Source organism: Anomaloglossus baeobatrachus, chromosome 11 (assembly GCF_048569485.1).
Source record: "Anomaloglossus baeobatrachus isolate aAnoBae1 chromosome 11, aAnoBae1.hap1, whole genome shotgun sequence".
Taxonomy (NCBI): Eukaryota; Metazoa; Chordata; class Amphibia; order Anura; family Aromobatidae; genus Anomaloglossus; species Anomaloglossus baeobatrachus.
The window spans coordinates 54194164-54211508 of NC_134363.1; the positions used below are offsets into that span (position 1 = coordinate 54194164).

General features: G+C 49.3%; 1 protein-coding gene across 1 annotated transcript in view; it reads right to left on the minus strand.

The window, feature by feature from the left end:
• ALDH16A1 (aldehyde dehydrogenase 16 family member A1) overlaps positions 1–17345 on the minus strand; it is a 123426-nt gene that overhangs the window by 34769 nt on the left and 71312 nt on the right. The window contains exons 11-12 of the mRNA XM_075328598.1: positions 15100–15205; positions 12506–12675 (exon numbers count right to left, since the gene is read on the minus strand). Of these exons, the coding sequence (XP_075184713.1) occupies positions 12506–12675; positions 15100–15205 (276 nt within the window). The remainder of the gene's footprint in view (positions 1–12505; positions 12676–15099; positions 15206–17345) is intronic.

Consider the following 17345-nt stretch of genomic DNA (forward strand, 5'->3'; position numbering starts at 1 on the left):
GGGAGCACAGAGCCTGGTGGTGGTGGCTCCTTCAGATCAGTCTGGGGAGCACAGAGCCTGGTGGTGGTGGCTCCTCCGGATCAGTCTGGGGAGCACAGAGCCTGATGGTGGTGGTGGCTCCTTCAGATCAGTCTGGGGAGCACAGAGCCTGATGGTGGTGGCTCCTTCAGATCAGTCTGGGGAGCACAGAGCCTGATGGTGGTGGTGGCTCCTTCAGATCAGTCTGGGGAGCACAGAGCCTGATGGTGGTGGCTCCTTCAGATCAGTCTGGGAAGCACAGAGCCTGGTGGTGGTGGCTCCTCCGGATCAGTCTGGGGAGCACAGAGCCTGATGGTGGTGGTGGCTCCTTCAGATCAGTCTGGGGAGCACAGAGCCTGATGGTGGTGGTGGCTCCTTCAGATCAGTCTGGGGAGCACAGAGCCTGGTGGTGGTGGCTCCTCTGGATCAGTCTGGGGAGCACAGAGCCTGATGGTGGTGGCTCCTTCAGATCAGTCCGGGGAGCACAGAGCCTGATGGTGGTGGCTCCTCCGGATCAGTCTGGGGAGCACAGAGCCTGATGGTGGTGGCTCCTTCAGATCAGTCCGGGGAGCACAGAGCCTGATGGTGGTGGCTCCTCCGGATCAGTCTGGGGAGCACAGAGCCTGGTGGTGGTGGCTCCTTCAGATCAGTCCGGGGAGCACAGAGCCTGGTGGTGGTGGCTCCTCTGGATCAGTCTGGGGAGCACAGAGCCTGGTGGTGGTGGCTCCTTCAGATCAGTCTGGGGAGCACAGAGCCTGGTGGTGGTGGCTCCTTCAGATCAGTCCGGGGGTCATAGAGCCTAGTGGTGGCGGTTCCTCTCAACAGCCCAGGGGGCACGGAAACGGGTTCTTTCGGCTGCCTATCTAGAGCAAAGGGAACATTCCATTCATTAGAAAGATCATGAACGTAAAACCTCAGGATCCAGCTGTTAATGCTCCATGTGGGAAATCTCTCCGCTTCCTCCGGCTGCATGTCATAAACAAGTCCAGAGTTTGCAGCTGTCAGTGACCGAGCTCTGTCTGCAGACTGTCATTTCTAGGGAAGAAAGTGATCCCCCTGCGTGTACGAGGTCCGCAGCTGCACACAGGCACACTGCCACTTCAAGAGCAGCTTCTGTCTATAGGACCGAGCTAATGAACTTCATAGCATTGTATGACATATGGGGCCCATATGTTATTTGTGCACTGGGGTCCGCTGCGTGCCCAGCCAGGCTGAGCCTAAGCCGAAATGATTGACGGCCTCCAGCTCATGGCTGACCCCTACATTTAGAATACATACACATGTACCAGAGCCGAGATTGTTATAATTTTACACTCACTACCAACTATGTAACAATACTTAACTCGCATAGGAGCGGCTTTTACTGGATAGTCACATTTTTCTCTACTGTAATAGAAACTATTTCAACTTACACTGGCTTCCTGTGGAGGCTCTGTTTAGCTGAGCAGCTGCAGTGTAAAGCATGGGGGACAAACAGAATGCAGCACAGATCTTTTGGTTAGACAGGAGGTTGCATGCAGATTTTGCAACCTATATTATTATTATTATTATTATTATTATTATTTATTATTATAGCGCCATTTATTCCATGGCGCTTTACAAGTGAAAGAGGGTATACGTACAACAATCATTAACAGTACAAGACAGACTGGTATAGGAGGAGAGAGGACCCTGCCCGCGAGGGCTCACAGTCTACAGGGAATGGGTGATGGTACAATAGGTGAGGACAGAGCTGGTTGCGCAGTGGTCTACTGGGCTGAGGGCTATTGTAGGTTGTAGGCTTGTTGGAAGAGGTGGGTCTTGAGGTTCCTCTTGAAGCTTTCCACGGTAGTGGAGAGTCTGATGTGCTGAGGTAGAGCGTTCCAGAGTATGGGGGATGCACGGGAGAAATCTTGTACACGATTGTGGGAAGAGGAAATAAGAGAGGAGCAGAGAAGGAGATCTTGTGAGGATCTAAGGTTGCGTGCAGGTAGGTACTGGGAGACTAGGTCACAGATGTAGGGAGGAGACGGGTTGTGCATGGCTTTGTATGTCATGGTTAATGTTTTGAACTGGAGTCGTTGGGCGATGGGAAGCCAGTGAAGGGATTGGCAGAGTGGCGAGGCTGGGGAGTAGCGAGGGGAGAGGTGGATTAAGCGGGCCGCAGAGTTTAGGATAGATTGGAGGGGTGCAAGAGTGTTGGAAGGGAGGCCAGAGAGCAGGAGGTTGCAGTAGTCGAGGCGGGAGATGATGAGGGCATGCACTAATGTTTTTGAAGATTCTTGGTTAAGAAAAGCACGGATCCGGGAGATATTTTTGAGTTGTAATCGGCATGAGTTGAAGAGGGCTTGGATGTGTGGCTTGAAGGATAGAGCAGAGTCGAGGGTTACTCCAAGGCAACGAGCTTGTGAGACTGGGGTAAGTGAGCAACCATCAAGTTTGATGGAAAGGCTTGTTGGAGGAGGTGAGTGAGGAGGAGGAAAGACAATAAACTCTGTTTTGTCCATGTTAAGTTTTAGGAATCGTGCAGAGAAGAAGGATGAAATAGCAGACAAACATTGTGGTATTTTGGTTAGTAGAGAGGTAATGTCAGGTCCAGAGAGGTAGATCTGTGTGTCATCGGCATAGAGATGATACTGGAAGCCGTGGGACTCTATGAGCTGTCCCAAGCCGAAGGTATAGATGGAGAACAGCAGGGGTCCAAGAACTGAGCCTTGAGGGACACCGACAGATAGGGGGCGAGCTGAGGAAGTGGTGTGAGAATGGGAGACGCTGAAAGTTCGGTCGGTTAGGTATGAGGAGATCCAAGATAGGGCCAAGTCTGTGATGCCCAGAGATGAGAGAATCTGTAGTAGGAGGGAATGGTCTACTGTGTCGAAGGCAGAGGACAGGTCCAGGAGGAGGAGGATAGAGTAGTGTCGCTTGGCTTTGGCGGTTAGTAGATCATTGGTGACTTTGGTTAGGGCAGTTTCGGTAGAATGATGTGGTCGGAAGCCAGATTGGAATCCCCTACAATACGGCCATTACTGCAAAATAAAACTGCCAGATCATATAATATATATCTAATATATAAAGCTGAATGTGTGTGTGTGTGTGTGTGTGTGTGTGTGTGTGTGTGTGTGTGTGTGCGTATGTCTGGAATTGGCATCTGCACCGTCGCAGCTACAGCCACAAAATTTTGTACACGCACACACACACTTCTGGACCCCAAGAGCGTCATAGGCTATGTTTTGAGGGGAAATTTTAACCCCGCGCTTTACAGTTATTCATGAAAAAACCTGCCTGCATTAAAGTGAATGGAGCTGGGAGCCACAGTGCAGCCAGAACTTCAGAAGAATGCGCAGCCACGCCCTTATATGGACTGTTGGCGTGTCACAATGCAGCCAGGGAAAGAGGCAGACACAAAGAGACAGACACAGACTGACAGGGAAAGAGACAGACACAGGGAAAGAGAGGTAAAGAGAGAGACAGGTAAAGAGAGAGACAGGGAAAGAGAGACAGACAGGGAAAGAGAGACAGACAGGGAAAGAGACAGACAGGGAAAGAGACAGACCGGGAAAGAGACAGACCGGGAAAGAGACAGACCGGGAAAGAGACAGACCGGGAAAGAGACAGACCGGGAAAGAGACAGACCGGGAAAGAGACAGACCGGGAAAGAGACAGACCGGGAAAGAGACAGACCGGGAAAGAGACAGACCGGGAAAGAGACAGACCGGGAAAGAGACAGACCGGGAAAGAGACAGACCGGGAAAGAGACAGACCGGGAAAGAGACAGACCGGGAAAGAGACAGACCGGGAAAGAGACAGACCGGGAAAGAGACAGACCGGGAAAGAGACAGACCGGGAAAGAGACAGACCGGGAAAGAGACAGACCGGGAAAGAGACAGACCGGGAAAGAGACAGACCGGGAAAGAGACAGACCGGGAAAGAGACAGACCGGGAAAGAGACAGACCGGGAAAGAGACAGACCGGGAAAGAGACAGACCGGGAAAGAGACAGACCGGGAAAGAGACAGACCGGGAAAGAGACAGACCGGGAAAGAGACAGACCGGGAAAGAGACAGACCGGGAAAGAGACAGACCGGGAAAGAGACAGACCGGGAAAGAGACAGACCGGGAAAGAGACAGACCGGGAAAGAGACAGACCGGGAAAGAGACAGACCGGGAAAGAGACAGACCGGGAAAGAGACAGACCGGGAAAGAGACAGACCGGGAAAGAGACAGACCGGGAAAGAGACAGACCGGGAAAGAGACAGACCGGGAAAGAGACAGACCGGGAAAGAGACAGACCGGGAAAGAGACAGACCGGGAAAGAGACAGACCGGGAAAGAGACAGACCGGGAAAGAGACAGACCGGGAAAGAGACAGACCGGGAAAGAGACAGACCGGGAAAGAGACAGACCGGGAAAGAGACAGACCGGGAAAGAGACAGACCGGGAAAGAGACAGACCGGGAAAGAGACAGACCGGGAAAGAGACAGACCGGGAAAGAGACAGACCGGGAAAGAGACAGACCGGGAAAGAGACAGACCGGGAAAGAGACAGACCGGGAAAGAGACAGACCGGGAAAGAGACAGACCGGGAAAGAGACAGACCGGGAAAGAGACAGACCGGGAAAGAGACAGACCGGGAAAGAGACAGACCGGGAAAGAGACAGACCGGGAAAGAGACAGACCGGGAAAGAGACAGACCGGGAAAGAGACAGACCGGGAAAGAGACAGACCGGGAAAGAGACAGACCGGGAAAGAGACAGACCGGGAAAGAGACAGACCGGGAAAGAGACAGACCGGGAAAGAGACAGACCGGGAAAGAGACAGACCGGGAAAGAGACAGACCGGGAAAGAGACAGACCGGGAAAGAGACAGACCGGGAAAGAGACAGACCGGGAAAGAGACAGACCGGGAAAGAGACAGACCGGGAAAGAGACAGACCGGGAAAGAGACAGACCGGGAAAGAGACAGACCGGGAAAGAGACAGACCGGGAAAGAGACAGACCGGGAAAGAGACAGACCGGGAAAGAGACAGACCGGGAAAGAGACAGACCGGGAAAGAGACAGACCGGGAAAGAGACAGACCGGGAAAGAGACAGACCGGGAAAGAGACAGACCGGGAAAGAGACAGACCGGGAAAGAGACAGACCGGGAAAGAGACAGACCGGGAAAGAGACAGACCGGGAAAGAGACAGACCGGGAAAGAGACAGACCGGGAAAGAGACAGACCGGGAAAGAGACAGACCGGGAAAGAGACAGACCGGGAAAGAGACAGACCGGGAAAGAGACAGACCGGGAAAGAGACAGACCGGGAAAGAGACAGACCGGGAAAGAGACAGACCGGGAAAGAGACAGACCGGGAAAGAGACAGACCGGGAAAGAGACAGACCGGGAAAGAGACAGACCGGGAAAGAGACAGACCGGGAAAGAGACAGACCGGGAAAGAGACAGACCGGGAAAGAGACAGACCGGGAAAGAGACAGACCGGGAAAGAGACAGACCGGGAAAGAGACAGACCGGGAAAGAGACAGACCGGGAAAGAGACAGACCGGGAAAGAGACAGACCGGGAAAGAGACAGACCGGGAAAGAGACAGACCGGGAAAGAGACAGACCGGGAAAGAGACAGACCGGGAAAGAGACAGACCGGGAAAGAGACAGACCGGGAAAGAGACAGACCGGGAAAGAGACAGACCGGGAAAGAGACAGACCGGGAAAGAGACAGACCGGGAAAGAGACAGACCGGGAAAGAGACAGACCGGGAAAGAGACAGACCGGGAAAGAGACAGACCGGGAAAGAGACAGACCGGGAAAGAGACAGACCGGGAAAGAGACAGACCGGGAAAGAGACAGACCGGGAAAGAGACAGACCGGGAAAGAGACAGACCGGGAAAGAGACAGACCGGGAAAGAGACAGACCGGGAAAGAGACAGACCGGGAAAGAGACAGACCGGGAAAGAGACAGACCGGGAAAGAGACAGACCGGGAAAGAGACAGACCGGGAAAGAGACAGACCGGGAAAGAGACAGACCGGGAAAGAGACAGACCGGGAAAGAGACAGACCGGGAAAGAGACAGACCGGGAAAGAGACAGACCGGGAAAGAGACAGACCGGGAAAGAGACAGACCGGGAAAGAGACAGACCGGGAAAGAGACAGACCGGGAAAGAGACAGACCGGGAAAGAGACAGACCGGGAAAGAGACAGACCGGGAAAGAGACAGACCGGGAAAGAGACAGACCGGGAAAGAGACAGACCGGGAAAGAGACAGACCGGGAAAGAGACAGACCGGGAAAGAGACAGACCGGGAAAGAGACAGACCGGGAAAGAGACAGACCGGGAAAGAGACAGACCGGGAAAGAGACAGACCGGGAAAGAGACAGACCGGGAAAGAGACAGACCGGGAAAGAGACAGACCGGGAAAGAGACAGACCGGGAAAGAGACAGACCGGGAAAGAGACAGACCGGGAAAGAGACAGACCGGGAAAGAGACAGACCGGGAAAGAGACAGACCGGGAAAGAGACAGACCGGGAAAGAGACAGACCGGGAAAGAGACAGACCGGGAAAGAGACAGACCGGGAAAGAGACAGACCGGGAAAGAGACAGACCGGGAAAGAGACAGACCGGGAAAGAGACAGACCGGGAAAGAGACAGACCGGGAAAGAGACAGACCGGGAAAGAGACAGACCGGGAAAGAGACAGACCGGGAAAGAGACAGACCGGGAAAGAGACAGACCGGGAAAGAGACAGACCGGGAAAGAGACAGACCGGGAAAGAGACAGACCGGGAAAGAGACAGACCGGGAAAGAGACAGACCGGGAAAGAGACAGACCGGGAAAGAGACAGACCGGGAAAGAGACAGACCGGGAAAGAGACAGACCGGGAAAGAGACAGACCGGGAAAGAGACAGACCGGGAAAGAGACAGACCGGGAAAGAGACAGACCGGGAAAGAGACAGACCGGGAAAGAGACAGACCGGGAAAGAGACAGACCGGGAAAGAGACAGACCGGGAAAGAGACAGACCGGGAAAGAGACAGACCGGGAAAGAGACAGACCGGGAAAGAGACAGACCGGGAAAGAGACAGACCGGGAAAGAGACAGACCGGGAAAGAGACAGACCGGGAAAGAGACAGACCGGGAAAGAGACAGACCGGGAAAGAGACAGACCGGGAAAGAGACAGACCGGGAAAGAGACAGACCGGGAAAGAGACAGACCGGGAAAGAGACAGACCGGGAAAGAGACAGACCGGGAAAGAGACAGACCGGGAAAGAGACAGACCGGGAAAGAGACAGACCGGGAAAGAGACAGACCGGGAAAGAGACAGACCGGGAAAGAGACAGACCGGGAAAGAGACAGACCGGGAAAGAGACAGACCGGGAAAGAGACAGACCGGGAAAGAGACAGACCGGGAAAGAGACAGACCGGGAAAGAGACAGACCGGGAAAGAGACAGACCGGGAAAGAGACAGACCGGGAAAGAGACAGACCGGGAAAGAGACAGACCGGGAAAGAGACAGACCGGGAAAGAGACAGACCGGGAAAGAGACAGACCGGGAAAGAGACAGACCGGGAAAGAGACAGACCGGGAAAGAGACAGACCGGGAAAGAGACAGACCGGGAAAGAGACAGACCGGGAAAGAGACAGACCGGGAAAGAGACAGACCGGGAAAGAGACAGACCGGGAAAGAGACAGACCGGGAAAGAGACAGACCGGGAAAGAGACAGACCGGGAAAGAGACAGACAGGGAAAGAGACAGACAGGGAAAGAGACAGACAGGGAAAGAGACAGACAGGGAAAGAGACAGACAGGGAAAGTGACAGACAGGGAAAGTGACAGACAGGGAAAGTGACAGACAGGGAAAGTGACAGACAGGGAAAGTGACAGAGCTAGATAGACAGAGACAGACAGGGAAAGAGACAAAGAGAGAGAGACAGAGACAGACCGGGAAAGAGACAGACCGGGAAAGAGACAGACCTGGAAAGAGACAGACCTGGAAAGAGACAGACCTGGAAAGAGACAGACCTGGAAAGAGACAGACCTGGAAAGAGACAGACCTGGAAAGAGACAGACCTGGAAAGAGACAGACCTGGAAAGAGACAGACCTGGAAAGAGACAGACCTGGAAAGAGACAGAGATAGATAGACAGACAGGGAAAGAGATAGACAGACAGACAGGGAAATAGACAGAGACAGTCAGAGACAGACAGGGAAAGAGACAGACAAAGAGAGAGAGATATATACAGAGGGGGAGACAGACAGAGAATGGGAGAGAAACAGAGAGACAGTTACTATCCCGGGCAGCGCCGTCGCAGCTACAGCCACAAAATTTTGCACACTCACACGTCTGGACCCAGAGAGCGTCATAGGCTATGTTGTGAGGCGAAATGTTAACCCCGCGCGTTCCAATTTACCAATCAATTTTGCCCCTATCTACATAATGGGGAAAAAGTGAAACGAAAAGTGTATCCACACCGTTGCATTTACAATCACGAAATTTTGCACAGACACCTTATGTGACCCAGGGAACGTTGTAGACTATGTTTTGACAGGAAAATGTAACCCCGCGCTTTACAGTTACTCTCCAAAAAACATGCCTCCATTAAAGTAAATGGAGTCTGGAACTACAGGTTATTAGTAGGAGCTGTGATTAGTTGCTATAGGAACAAAAGACATTCATAGTATTAGAAGCTTATATGTGAGGTAATAAGATGTCGGTGGGGAGACGGATAGAGACAGACAGAGAGAGAGCGACAGACCTGGAAAGAGACAGACCTGGAAAGAGACAGACCTGGAAAGAGACAGACAAATATGCAGACAGGGACAGAGACAGGCAGACAGGGAAGGAGGAGACAGCCAGAGAGACAGACAAAGATAGATGGGGATATAGACAGATGAGGAAAGAGACAGAGAAATAGAGACAGACAAGGAAAGAGACAGACAGAGACAGACAGACAGGGAAAGAGACAGACCTGGAAAGAGACAGACCTGGAAAGAGACAGACCTGGAAAGAGACAGACCTGGAAAGAGACAGACCTGGAAAGAGACAGACCTGGAAAGAGACAGACCTGGAAAGAGACAGACGGAGCACATTACTTGACCAATTTAGTTAAATGTGTGTGGAATATCTCGGGTGTTGAAATATATGTTGTGAAATGCTTTCGGGTGTTGAAATATATGTTGTGAAATGCTTCTTTTAGCTTAGTTTTTACCTTTTAATAACTACATTTCTATTTGTTCCGTGGTTTTTGTGTGCAGAATACATTTTTGTTAATACGTTCTATTTTGTTAACAGCAGTTATTAACCCGGGCGAAGCCGGGTAGTACAGCTAGTATATATATATATACATTGGTCCAAAAGAAGGTGGACAGTATGTGTAATAGGGTTATTAAACATGGTGTAAAGTGAAACTGACTCATTTGCCCTTAGCAACCAATCAGATTCCACTTTTCATTCTTCACAGACTCTTTGGAAAATGAAAGGTGGAATCTGATTGGTTTCTAAGGGCAACTGAGTCGTTTTCACTTTACACCATGCTTGATAACCCTATTACACATACTGGCCACCTACTTTTGGACCACCCTGTGTATATATATTTTGCCGCATTCTCTTTGCCATATAATGCACTGAAAATCCGTACGTTTCACCTTACATTTTGATGGTTCACATTTTTATACAATTACAGTATATGTTGATTGCTCTAGAGGTGGTTTCCTTTAGTTAATAAAATTAGAAGTTTGCAGCCTGATCTAAGTTTTTGTCTTGTGGGAGCATCACTACCAGTAATACAGGCTGCATGTGAACTCTGTATGTGCACAGCTTCTATCCTGCACTTATTTACTCTCCATGTGCTTTCCTTCTTGTCTGCTTTCCCTGCCCTCCATAAGACTGTAGATGCTTTCTCCACTGTTCTCTGCGTACAATCCCTTCACCCCTGCTATTACTAAACACTAGTGATGAGCGAGCATGCTTGCCACTGTTTGTTACTCTGTTGAGCATCAGAGTTTAAAAATGCTGCAGTTTCCCATTCACTCCCATTATATACTGTTCTCAAGTCGCATCCGAGAACCCCGATGCTTGATTGAGCAATAAGCACGCTCGCTCATCACTAGTAAACACTGAAACTAGAGGGTGGACTTGAGATAGACATCAGAATAAGGTGCTCTGATGGAGTTGTGTCAGTTCTGCCAAAGACCTGAGCTAGCCACAGAACGTACAGACATTAGCAGCAGCAGAATAAAGTTAAAAGGGGTTTTCCGTGACTTTAACATTGATGACTTACCCTTAGGATAGAATAAAATTGAAAAATCTAACACTTCCTAACAGACAAGTGTGAACACTCAAGCCCAGGTAGAGACATTAGCAAAAAGATACGCCTTGATGTTGGCTGCTGGGCTCAAATAAAACTGGCCAAGTGTCTCAGTTTTTAAATTTACTTCATTAGCAGTCAAGCCTGTCCAAATTCCTTTATTCACCGTTTGCATACTTTATGGGTCTCAGAGTGCAAGTGTATATTTGTTAAGAGTATGTTTCATGCTCAGTTTGCACCTGTTCACACTTCATCACGCCATCTGATTTTTTCACTTTGGATTATGGGGTCATGCCTTCTGACTGCACACTCCTTTCCCACTAGCTTAGGGCAATTTTTAATTTCCTACTTGCAGGTTCCTGTCTGCCCATAATATTGTAGGCTTTTCAAGCCCAGGTAGAGGCATTAACAAAAAGATATACGCCTTCACACTGGCTGCTGGGCTCACATAAAACTGACCATTTTTATGCGGTATCTCAATTTTTAAATTTATTTCTTTAGCAGTAATGCCTGTCCTAATTCCAGAATTCACCGTTTGCATATTTTATTGCCTCAGAGTGCAGCTGTATATTTGTTAAGAGTATGTTTTATGTTCAGTTTACACTTATGTGTGCGATCAGTTTTTTTCTCCATTTTGGATTATAGGGTCACGACTTCTGACTGAGCACTCCTTTCCCACCAGCTTAGGGCGATTTTTAATTTCCCATTTGCAGGTTCTGGCCTGCCTATAAAATTGTAGACTTTTTAAGCTCAGTTAGAGGCATTAGCAAAAAAAGATACACCTTGACGCTGGCTGCTGGGCTCACATAAAACTAGCCTTTTTTTATGCACTAAGGCTGGGTTCACACATGGCGACAACGACATCGCTGTTACGTCACCATTTTCTGTGACGTAACAGCGACCTTGTAAGTCGCTGTTATGATCGCTGCTTCGCTGTCAAACACAGCGACGCAGCAGCGATCATAACGTCGCTACATGTGCAGAGAGCAGGGAGCCGCGCACACTGCTTAGCGCTGGCTCCCTGCTCTCCTAGCTACAGTACACATCGGGTTAATTACCTGATGTGTACTGCAGCTACATGTGCAGAGAGCAGGGAGCAGCGCACACTGCTTAGCGCTGGATCCTTGCTCTCTTAGCTACAGTACACATCGGGTTAATTACCTGATGCGTACTGCAGCTACATGTGCAGAGAGCAGGAGCCGGCACTGGCAGCGAGAGCGGCGGAGGCTGGTAACGAAGGTAAATATCGGGTAACCAGGGAAAGGGCTTCCTTTGGTTACCTAATGTTTATCTTGGTTACAGCTTCGCAGCTGCCAGATGCCGGCTCCTGCTTCCTGCTCGCTTCATTTCGTCGCTCTCTCGCTGTCACACACAGTGATCTGTGCGTCACAGCGGGAGAGCGCCTTTGAAGAAAACGAACCGGGGCTGTGTGTAACGAGCAGCGATCTCACAGCAGGGGCCAGATCGCTGCTCAGTGTCACACACAGCCAGATCGCAAATGAGGTCACTGCTGCGTCACCAAAACCGTGACATAGCAGCGATTTCGGTAGCGATCTCGCTATGTGTGAAGCACCCCTAAGTGTCTCCATTTTTAAGTGTATTTCCTTATCAGTAATGCCTGTCCAAATTCCTGTATTCACGGTCTGGATACTTGGTAGTATTTTTCAGACCAAGTAGAGGCATTAGCAGAAAGAGATACGCCTTGACGCTGGCTGCTGGGCTCACACAAAACTGGCCTTTTTTATGCACTAAGTGTCTCAATTTTTAAGTGTATTTTCTAAGCAGTAATGCCTGTCAAAATTCCTGTAGTCAATGTTTGGATGCCTTAGCGTTTCAGAGTGCAGCTGTTTATTTGTTAGACTATCCTTAGGATAGGTCATCAATGTCTGAATGGTCGGGGTGCAATACCTGGTACTCCCGCCGATACCTCTGTGCAGCACTGTATTCTCCCCTGGAATAAACTGTACCAGCATAGAATACCTCCGTCATATGGAGGAGCATTGGAACATGTTCACATGTAGCATTGTATATGGGTCCGCTTAAGTCTATGGTACTGGTGTGGACAGAATGCACTGAACAAGCCCTTCTCTTGGATGATAACTGAAGGCGTCCTAATAAAAACCTCCTCTCTGCAGTAATGGCATACAGATAATATACAGTCATGTTAGTAATATACGAGCCCACCGATACAAAGTTTTGCCATTTATCTACTTACCTTGGAATTTGGGAATCCTGACCCGGAATAACCGAGGCGCTAATCTCTTTTTGACCAGGAATTGGGGGGACATCGGCCCCATAAGAAGCAGCAAATGTTTTGTAATTCACGTCTCCGGGGTTCGGCTTGGCTCTACTTTCCCAAGACGGTCGTACGTATTCATACAGCCCCTGAAAACAAAGGATCAACTCAACTTTGCAGCAGGTTGTAAAGCAGAGCACGATCAAAAATTATGCAGTAACAAGATAGGAAAAAAATAAAAAATCATAGGTCCATCTATTTCCACCTCTGCATTCAGAAAATTACCTATTGTTTAAATTAGGTGTTTATGTAACAATCAGAATTTATATCTATATATATATATAGATCTCAATCTTGCAATTTTAACACTATTTTAGGCTCTAACTTCCTATCCTTTCAGGAAACTTTTTCAGCAGGCTCCTTATCATCACAGACAGGATTAAAATGAAAGATAACCCCTTTATATACAGCTATCACAATAGGTGATGTCACAGTTCCTCCTCTCTTCACAATGAGTTTGCACACGCTCATTAGTCACTTTGATATAAAAGATAGGGGCGGGGTCTGATTATGCTGCTAATGTACGTGTGTTATTTCCTTAAACAACAGGTAGTTAGAAAGTCAAAAATAACCCCAGTGGTCGGTAGGACAAATTGCAAGATTTCTCATTTTTATTTTTAATCAGGATTGTGAAAAATCAGTCATAAAAATATGGTGTCCCATGTAAGGTGGTATATGATAATAATGGATTCTCTGGGCTATTATACTTCTGGTACCAAAAAATATTGTGCTACTTGAATACATATTGCAAGTCTCACACAATGTTTGCCTCTTAACTTGCCGAGGGTCATGGTGGCATCTGACGCAGTCTGACAAGCCTCATTATGCCTCCTTTGGTGCTTCTGAGTTACACAGACAGGGTCGGCGTCAACCAGCTGTGTTCTCATTAGTGATCGGGCTTTGAGGAGTTAATTTCTGCTAGCCTGCTGGTTATCTCTTGGATCACATGTTGTGGGAGACCTATCACAGTCACTCCTTGCCTTTTTAGGATGGAGGAGCCTGTCTTCCCATGTTGACTATAGCTTTAGCAACACTGGTCCATGTGCTGTTATATCCCAGTCCCGCTAGTGATTGTATTTCTTTGTGCATGGAGTTCTTTAGTAGTCGTATTATTTCCTCCCTGCTCTTATTTTCCTCCTTATCACTTGTTGGTGAATACCGCTGTGTGATCGCGTTTTGGTTTCCCCTTTTTATCTTATCTGTGGATTCTACGTCTCCTGTCCTGCTTCTCCCCTGGGTTGAAGGAGAGGGGGTATTAGGCTTAAGCCACACGAGATGAAAATCGGTGTGAGTGGAGTGCGATTATATAAATAAAATAAAAATAAAAAAATTGCATTCCACCAATAGTAGCCTGTGTGTCAGCACCCATGAGCGATTATTTTCTCAGCCCTAATCGGACCAAGAAATCAATCGCAGCATGCTGCAGGTGCAATGCGATCCTTGTTCTCTCGCACCCATTCAAGTGTATGGGGTGAGAGAAAAATCGCACTGCACTCACGGTACACTGGTGTATCACGAGTGCAGGGCGAGACTGGCAATAGCCGGCAACAGAGGAGAGCGGGAGATAAATCCCTCCCTCTTCTCTGCAGCATCGGCCCTCCCCTCCTCAGCACTGGTCCACCCCTCCTCAGCGCCGGCCAGCCCCCCGCAGCTGAGGTCTGCTCGCATGATCGGACCTCAGTCGCAGTGGCACTCACATGACACTTGGCTCCTGCTGTGCTGCCAGCGTTAGCCGAGTGTCATGCGAGGGGATCGCAGTAAACCCCATGTGGCCCAGGCCTTAGATCAGGGCACGGAAGGTGGCCCAGACATCATCACCATCAGAGGTATCTCTGGGATCAGGGACAGATACCACCCCCTAGCCTGAGGGCCAGATTAGGAGGCAAGTCCCCAGTTATCCCATGATACCCCGTGAAAGCAAGAAATAATGAGATTTTATTAAGGGCACACAGTATCGTTAGGATATACCACCACTAATTATGTTCGACTTCTGAGGCCCTGCAAGATGCTGAAAATGACGGTGCCCCCAAAATGCTGTAATTTAGAGTTTTTTAGGTTTGCTTTTTTTTTTTAAACATTTTTATTGCTGAAATATAATGATTACGTTCCCAGGGCACTCGAGCGCATGATCAATTGATCGCATAGATAACACCCTGCACTACTTATGTAGTGCACAACATTATCTGCACTGCCAGTGGAGCCTCTGGAGTGACAGAGGGAGCAATCTCCCTCTGTCACACTCCTTACAAGCAGCGATCTTCAGTGAGCACGGCATGTGAGGAGTTAGTTGAGCAAACACTGATGAACAGAGTTCAATCCTCTGTGCTAAATGCTGGTAAAGAGGGGGAGACTTTGGCCATTACCTACAGGACAATCCATGACTTTTACATCCGGAGGTGCCGGAAAGCTGCTATGCAATAGTATAGTTTAATGATAAGCCATGGCTTACTGCCGGGGAAATACCCCTTTAAACCCATATTAATAATACTATACAAGGAAAACCTCCCCTTTACCTCTTTTCCACCATCTCGGCCAAATCCACTTTCTTTATATCCACCAAACCCGGCGGCTGCGTCAAACATATTGTGTCCGTTCACCCATACAGTGCCGGCCTTAATGCTAAAGATAAAAAAAGAGCCTAAGTTTGTTCAACTTTATCAAAGTTTTTGATGTTGTTAATTGTTTTGTTGTGTTTTTAGACTCTTAACTTCAAATTTGAGCTAAAATTTGACACTTTGGCTAATTCTATTAGTGACAAATGGAGATAATAGGAAGGCAAGGTGAAGGGACAACAGAATATTTCCACGACCTTCAAATCAAAAATTCCCTAAAATGATGGCCCAAGTGCAAATACTGGTAAAAGTGCTGAGGAATTTATTAAGGATATGGTATAAGATTGTATAGGAGGCAGAGACACTAATAGTGAGCCACAGGTTTCAATATTATGTGGGGTTACGCTGCCCTCAGAAGTGACTGGCATCGGCAGATAGCTGTTGGTCCACCATGATCGAAGGCAGAGGTCCCCAACCTTTCTGACCATGAGAGCCACAATTAGCGCCCGCCCCCTCACAGTAGTGACATCCAGAGCCCCCATTACTGTAGAATGACAGCCAAAGCTTTTCCACAGAAATCCCCGAAGCGGTGTACCAGGATCAAGGAGTATCTCACCAAAGTCACCATCTGGAGACCGGCATTTCATAGTTGTTTGCTAGACCTGGTGCTAATGCACCAAGCGGGCTGTTAGTCACAAGCCGCACAGCAAGGGCTGGCGGGGAGCACGTCGCGGGGGAATACATCACGGGCTCACTATCCACACATCAGGGCCTCAAGAACCGATCAACAAAGCCTCAAGAAGCCACTCATCAGGGGCTCAAAGAAGCCACTCATCAGGGGCTCAAAGAAGCCACTCATCAGGGGCTCAAAGAAGCCACTCATCAGGGGCTCAAAGAAGCCACTCATCAGGGGCTCAAAGAAGCCACTCATCTGGGGCTCAAAGAAGCCACTCATCTGGGGCTCAAAGAAGCCACTCATCTGGGGCTCAAAGAAGCCACTCATCTGGGGCTCAAAGAAGCCACTCATCTGGGGCTCAAAGAAGCCACTCATCAGGAGCTCAAAGAAGCCACTCATCAGGGGCTCAAAGAAGCCACTCATCAGGGGCTCAAAGAAGCCACTCATCTGGGGCTCAAAGAAGCCACTCATCTGGGGCTCAAAGAAGCCACTCATCAGGGGCTCAAAGAAGCCACTCATCAGGGGCTCAAAGAAGCCACTCATCAGGCGCTCAAAGAAGCCACTCATCAGGGGTTCAAGGAAGCCACTCATCAGGGGTTCAAAGAAGCCACTCATCAGGCGCTCAAAAAAGCCACTCATCAGAGGTTCAAAAAAGCCCCTCATCAGGGGTTCAAAGAAGCCACTCATCAGGTGCTCAAAGAAGCCACTCATCAGGGGTTCAAAGAAGCCACTCATCAGGGGTTCAAAGAAGCCACTCATAAGGGGTTCAAAGAAGCCACTCATCAGGGGTTCAAAGAAGCCACTCATCAGGGGTTCAAAGAAGCCACTCATCAGGGGTTCAAAGAAGCCACTCATCAGGGGTTCAAAGAAGCCACTCATCAGGCGCTCAAAGAAGCCACTCATCAGGGGTTCAAAGAAGCCACTCATCAGGGGTTCAAAGAAGCCACTCATCAGGGGTTCAAAGAAGCCACTCATCAGGGGTTCAAAGAAGCCACTCATCAGGGGTTCAAAGAAGCCACTCATCAGGGGTTCAAAGAAGCCACTCATCAGGCGCTCAAAGAAGCCACTCATCAGGGGTTCAAAGAAGCCACTCATCAGGGGCTCAAAGAAGCCACTGATCAGGGGTTCAAAGAAGCCACTCATCAGGGGTTCAAAGAAGCCACTCATCAGGGGTTCAAAGAAGCCACTGATCAGGGGTTCAAAGAAGACACTCATCAGGGGCTCAAAGAAGCCACTCATCAGGGGTTCAAAGAAGCCACTCATCAGGGGTTCAAAGAAGCCACTCATCACTCCTGAGCTACATGTTGAGGATCCCTGATCTAAGCTGTATGGGCAACTTAATGTGGTTTTCTGTTTAAAACAAGGTTTTGCGTATCCGTATGATAAGTGATAACTTGCTGATCAGTGGGGTCTGACCGCTCCAACCTGCACCAATCGGCATAAAGGGGAATTTGCTGAGCGCTGCACTGAGCATCAGAGAGAATGAATGGAGTGGAGGATTGGGCATCTGGCCTGCAGCCAATGGGAATAC